Genomic DNA, 6,000 nt, shown 5'->3' on the forward strand with positions numbered 1-6,000 from the left:
TTGTTTAAAGAAATGCCTGTGATGAGTAACTGAGAAAACTTAGGAATCGTCCCATAAGATAAAGGGATCATTCAAGAAAGAAGCTTACACAAATCCCAAGTTTAGGAACAAGAGTTCAGAGGCCTTAGTCTGGGAATAACTGTTTACCACATTCAGAGTTTATCAGATCCTGTCAGCACCTGCTGGACTCATAGCATCCATCAGGTATATCACCTCCACCCGGCCCTCAGGAACAAAGAACCCAGGGTTTCCCCTTCATCCCATTCAGAGCCAGAGGAACATATGTGAGACACACTTTATTTACAAAACAAGGTGCATCAAAAATTCAGTGTCAGGCGGTGGTGGCGCACGCCTTTACTCCCTGTACATGGGAGGCAGAGGCAGAGGCAGGTACATCTCTGAGCTCAAGGCCAGCCTGGTCTACAGAGAGTGTTCCAGGACAGCCAGAGCAACAGACATAGTGAAACTCTGGCTTGAAAAACAAAACAAAAGAAAAAATCAGTGTCTGAAGAAGAGCTCTGCATTCTAAGGGCTGAATCTTCTCCCTTACCAACTCATCAACCCTTGTCAAGGTAGCTGCACAATCCCCCACACGTCAATACTTCCTCCTCTCCCAGCTCTGGCCAGACTGTCAGTGCCTAGGGCAGTGTAACAGACTACCCCAAGTCACCAAGGGTGAAGTGGCTCATCTGAGGAGCCCTGTAAAATCTCTCCCAGGATGCCAACCGCAAAGCAGATTATACAGATAAGCAAGGGCTGATTGCCTTGAGGACAGCTGTGCAGACATGTCACCTTCCTGGAGGAGCAAACAACTGCTCAGCGCCACCAGGGATCTCACTAAGGCAGGCGGGCCTCCTTTCCTCTCATTTTACCCAGGACCCTTAGGCTGAAACAGTTCCCCAAGCAGAGGAGAATTTACAAAACCCACCAGAACATGATGACAGGGATCATCCCTGGGAGTGTGGGATGCTGTTGGGCAGGAACTTGGCCTCTACCTCAGAGCTTACAGGAGGTGGCTCCAGGCTAGGGCAAGGAAGGAGGTCTGTCGATCCCTGGGGTTTCTGAGGCAATGCTTGCAACAGTCTAAAGCCAGGCTTACACAGCCTGCAGCTCCCCCTGCAGGCGACTGAGCTCCTCCAGCTCCTGCTTGTGGCGGTCTGTCTTGTGGGCAACCAAGGATCGGTAGAAATGTAGGGCAAAGGCCATAAACACTAGTCCCACAGGTACCATGATTGCCGTGGAGGCCATAGCTGCCTGCCAGCCTGGTCCATGAGCACTATCACACACTTGCCGGGGTGGACAGGCTTTGGAAGGCTGTTGTGATGTGGTAATAGAAGCAGAGGATGGTGTGAGGTTAGAAGCTAAACTGAGGGAGACAGTCACAGGTGGCACCTGGGACATAGGTACAACAGGAGCTGGTTTGTCCATGGGTGCCCCAATGGGCACAAACTTGACCCAGCCCACCAGAACAACTTCAGCCAGGAAGAGAAAGGTACCCAAGGCAGTAGAGAAGCCCCAGGCCAGCTCCACATATCTGTGCAGTCGTTGGTGTGGTGACTGGTGGACAGAGTTGAGATTGTGGATGTTGCTCACGGCTTCAATATGGGGCAGCAGACATGTGGAGACCATCAGTGCAAAGAGGTGCACAGCTACTAACACAGTGGTGCAGGCACTAAATGCCACCAGCAGGCCTGGTGGGTATTCATGATCGTTCTCCAGCTGTACCTCCACCATGGCCACCTGTGGGCACAAGAAGGAAGACACTTGAGTCCCTAGAACATGTCTTCATCAGGTGTTTTGCTCTGCCTATTTAGAATCATGATTACAACATCCTAAAACTTAGAGCATAGAAGATACTCAGCTTTCCTCATCCCAGCCCCCTTTTTGGTAGCGTCTTGCTCTTATTATAATTTAGGCCAGCTTGGAGCTTGCTGGGTAGTGCAGGTTGAGCTGAAACTTGTGATCCTGCTGCCTCAGCTTTCCTGAGTGACTTCACCTCAGTCTCAAAGGGGCATTTTTCTGAGCTTTTACCTGGTTATAATATACTGGCTAAAAAGTAGACTCAGCAGCCTTAGCCCTCGCATCACTCTAGGTTCAATCCCCAACCCATAATAAATACAAAATAAAAAGCAGACTCAGGCTGGTGTGGTGCTGCACGCTTTCTAGCATGTGGGAGCTGAAACAGGAGGATCTCAACTTTGAGAGTAGCCTAGGCTTCTCCCAGTGGTTGGAACTTCATCTCAACCCAATCAGCCGGGGCGTGGTGGCACATGCCGTTAATCCCAGCTCTTAGGAAGCAGAGGCAGGCGGATTTCTGAGTTCGAAGCCAGCCTGGTCTACAGAGTGAGTTCCAGGACAGGCAGGGCTACACAGAGAAACCCTGTCTTGAAAAATCAAGGGGAAAAAAAGAAAAAAAGAAAAAAAAAGAGCCCGAAACTGCTGGGTGTAGTGACAAGTGCCTTTTTATCCCAGAACTAAAGAGTACCAAGCCACAGTTAGGGCTACATAGAGACCCTCTTTAAAAAAAAGAAAAGTCACTATAGACCCAAAGCAAGCAAAAATCTTGAGCTGTTTGGGTCTGTTCTCAGTTCTACAATTTGTAGTTTCCTCACAACAGCCTACTAGTCCAGACTTGCCTCAAATTCACTACCCCCCTACTTCAATATCCTGAGTAGGGTTACAGTCATATGACCTTGAACAACTGTGTAATCTCTGAGCAAGTGCCTCCCTCAGTTTCCTACCTGAAAAATGGGGACAATAGTCTCAGTGAGAAAGTTAATACTAAACATTAAATTCTATGACTAGAGCCAGGCACAGACTGTTAGAGTTGATGCTAATGTCTAAGGCACAAAAAGAGAAAACCCAGAAGGTAGTAATTGCCAACTCTTAAACTCCAATAAGCTTCATGTTTCCAGATCAATCTAAAAAGCTTGTCATATCCAGTCATACCGGGGCTGCATTCAATGTGCCAACTATCCAGGATGAATCATGGCTGCTCATGTTTGACAGGTCAGGGAGTCTACCATGACTCCACCCAGCTAGCCTGAACTTTGCAAACATTTGTGTTGATGGACAAGTTTGGGCTTTAAAGCCAGACTGCTGAAGTCAAACTCCTGTCACTAGCTTACTGTGCAGTCTAACATGCCTCAGCATCTCAGCCCTTTCCTCATATGAACAACTGCCACTATACCAGGAACTGAACGCTGAATGTTTGTTGAGATGGATTGTTTGGTTTTTTTTATTACCTCAAGTGCTAGGATTCTAGGTGCACTATACCATGTTTGTTGTTGTTGTTGTTTAAATGGAAATTGAACCTAGGATTTCCTGAATGGTAGGCAAATACTCTACCAACTGGAACTAGGCCAGATTCACAGCCTGTGAATATGATTTGTATGTTTTAACTTCAGGCCACCTGGGTTTAGGAGGATAGCTCCCATTTCTGTTTGTTGGTTTTTGGTTTTTCCAGACAGGGTTTCTCTGTGTAGCCCTGGCTGTCCTGGAACTCACTCTGTAGACCAGGCTGGCCTCGAACTCAGAAACCTGCCTGCCTCTGCCTCCCGAGTGCTGGGATTAGAGGCGTGTGCCACCATGCCCGGCCCATTTCTTACAGATCCCGAGATTACTGTGGTGCAGGGGTGCAGTGGTACTTACAAAAATAAAACTGAGTATTTTGGGGAATTGGGCCACCGCAGATAGTAGGCAGGTGTGTTCACAAACAGGGATCTGGGCCAGGCTTAATTCTGGTGTCTCCCAGGGTCCAACCCAGCGTTCTTTGTCAGGACTGGGGGCGGTCCTAGAACCTGCACAGAGAAAGCCCTCTCACACTGACACTGCAATGATCTGCTCTGCAACTTCTGCACACTGTACTGTTCCTTTAGAAGCAGGCGGAGCCACGTGGTTCAAACACAAGCTGCTGTGCCCTTCTTTCTGTGGTGATTTCTTTCAGTCAAATGTCCTCAGGAGCTATGGGGCTGTTTGGGGGAAATCTGGGCCCCTTACAAGCAACAGAGCAAGAGCAACCTTTAAGATTACAGATTCTTTCGTCCAGATATTGAGGTTGCAGAACAAAGGGAGGTACTGACCTAAGTTACTTTTATATGACCTCACCTTAGCTCCCTCCAAGGCCTATTTACACAAGGGTACATTATGAAGGGTGCCCTCCCCCCAAGTGTGAAGAAAACTGAAACTAGCAGAGCTTCACTCCACACCCATACCCTGCGGAGCATCCTTGTCTAAACAGCAGCTTCCATGCAGTCTAGTTAGCACACTGTTCTAGAAGAGCCTCCTTTGCTAAGCGGAGCTTGTTCTAACACACCTAGTTCTAGGGGTCTCCATAAGAATCGCACATCCTCCTGGACAAAAGCTTGGCAGACCACAGAGACAGCACCTTCTATGATCTCACAGCTTCCTACAGATGGCAGCGGGAGTGGATGTCGGCTTGGGGCCGCACAGCTGGCCGTAAGTAGGGAGGAACCAGGACACATCTGTGGGCCACACTCTGGAATCTTCAGTTCCACTTCCCGGGGCCACTGCTGGGACCGTTAGCTGACATTATCCTCCCACACCTGCAGTTTATCAGACTCTCTTATCGGCTAGCTCCCTGATCAGCTTCCTTCCCCAGCAGCTTTCTCATGGTTTCTTAGTTTTCCCGGCAATTCTCTGTGCCTTCTGAGAGCTGGGGTATCTTTCTGAGGATGGGCCCTTCAGTCAAATGACTCTCACATACTCTATCCCCCCTTCCCCGATCTGGTGGATATAGGCTCTCATTCAGCTTTGACTGCCTTTCAACTCTCGAGGACTTGGTAACTAAGCCACTTCAGACTTTCCCCCCACCAGTCTGCATCTGCTGACCTCTTTACCCCCTTCTTCCATGGCATTTCTGGGACCGATCTTCAGTCTGTTTATATTCCTAGAGCTGTGCCCGACATAAAGGGTTTTTCCAGTCCCTTGGGACTTAGCTCCTCCTTTTACCCTAAAGAAACCCTTTTATTCAGTCCTGTACTGGGGACCCATTTTCTTGATTTCTCCCACCACGTGCTTTACCCACCCTGTGTACCCCCTCCCACCCCTCACCATGGCGAAGCCCGACAGCAGAGCAGATGTGCGGCTGGAGGCTTTGAGCTTAGCCCGGCTGAGGTAGAGGCGGCGCCAGCTGAGCGCCCGCAGAGAGTGCTGACTGGCCCCCATAAGGTCCAGGTAGCCGCGGTGCACGAACTCCCGGTACGTGGCTGAGCCCGCGGGGCTGTCCACCTCCGGGTTCAGCGGGGCCTGTTCGCCCGTGTCCCCCTCGCCGCCCTTCATCCTGAGAGCAGTTACACCACAAGCGCAGATGGTCAAGGAGGGGCCGAGGCGCCTTGTATCCCCAAGAAGGGACGGCCCAAGCGCGGGCGGGACCCCATCCTGGGTGGCAAGGCAGACCCAGCCGGAACAGTTACAGACGCGTCTAGAAGGCCCTGGGGCCGAAACAGGAACTGGGGCAGGGGCGGAGCCCGGTGACCACATGATTGGGTGGAGCCGTGAGACGAACCCCTGCAGTCTGCCCACGGGCAGAGATCTCAAGGGACCCTCTAACCCAGGCCACGGCGTGAATGCTCAGACTCAGCTTTTGCTGGGAATTTGCTGGCCTCAGACCACCCAGTGTATATACCTGGACTTTCACAGGTGTCCAGACTTCCACACTCCTCTTTGAGCAGTCATCTCAGGAAAATTAAGCCCATTTTCCTCCCAGAGACCAAAGGAGACCCTTCCACCATCCCTACCCACCACTCAGACTCGACACCGCAGACAGACACAAAAAGTCAGCGGCCCCGGCTAGATTCTGAGTTTTATAGCAAACCTTATTGTACAGACTTGTGGGGTTAGGGGTCCAGCCCGGCTGGGTGCCCCACTTGTCCCTTGCCGGGGTGCCTCCTCCCCTCCCGCAAGCGGCCCCACCGTCAAGCCTTTCTCCAACCCCAGGCCCCCCCCTCCTGCCTTTGGTCCGCCCAGCCCCCACCCCCA

At 51.0% G+C, this 6,000-nt stretch overlaps 1 protein-coding gene across 1 annotated transcript; it reads right to left on the minus strand.

Moving 5' to 3' along the window:
* Positions 1 to 281: 281 nt before the first annotated feature.
* On the minus strand, positions 282 to 5,509 carry Orai3 (ORAI calcium release-activated calcium modulator 3). The gene is made up of 2 exons (XM_021166808.3): positions 5,074 to 5,509; positions 282 to 1,740 (listed from the first exon to the last, which is right to left on the minus strand). The coding sequence occupies exons 1-2, from the start codon at positions 5,500 to 5,502 to the stop codon at positions 1,096 to 1,098; spliced, it is 1,074 nt and encodes a 357-aa protein (XP_021022467.2). The 5' UTR covers positions 5,503 to 5,509; the 3' UTR covers positions 282 to 1,095.
* Between the last annotated feature and the right edge of the window lie 491 nt (positions 5,510 to 6,000).

Source organism: Mus caroli, unplaced genomic scaffold (assembly GCF_978045245.1).
Source record: "Mus caroli unplaced genomic scaffold, Mus_caroli_1 scaffold_8, whole genome shotgun sequence".
NCBI classification, from domain to species: Eukaryota; Metazoa; Chordata; class Mammalia; order Rodentia; family Muridae; genus Mus; species Mus caroli.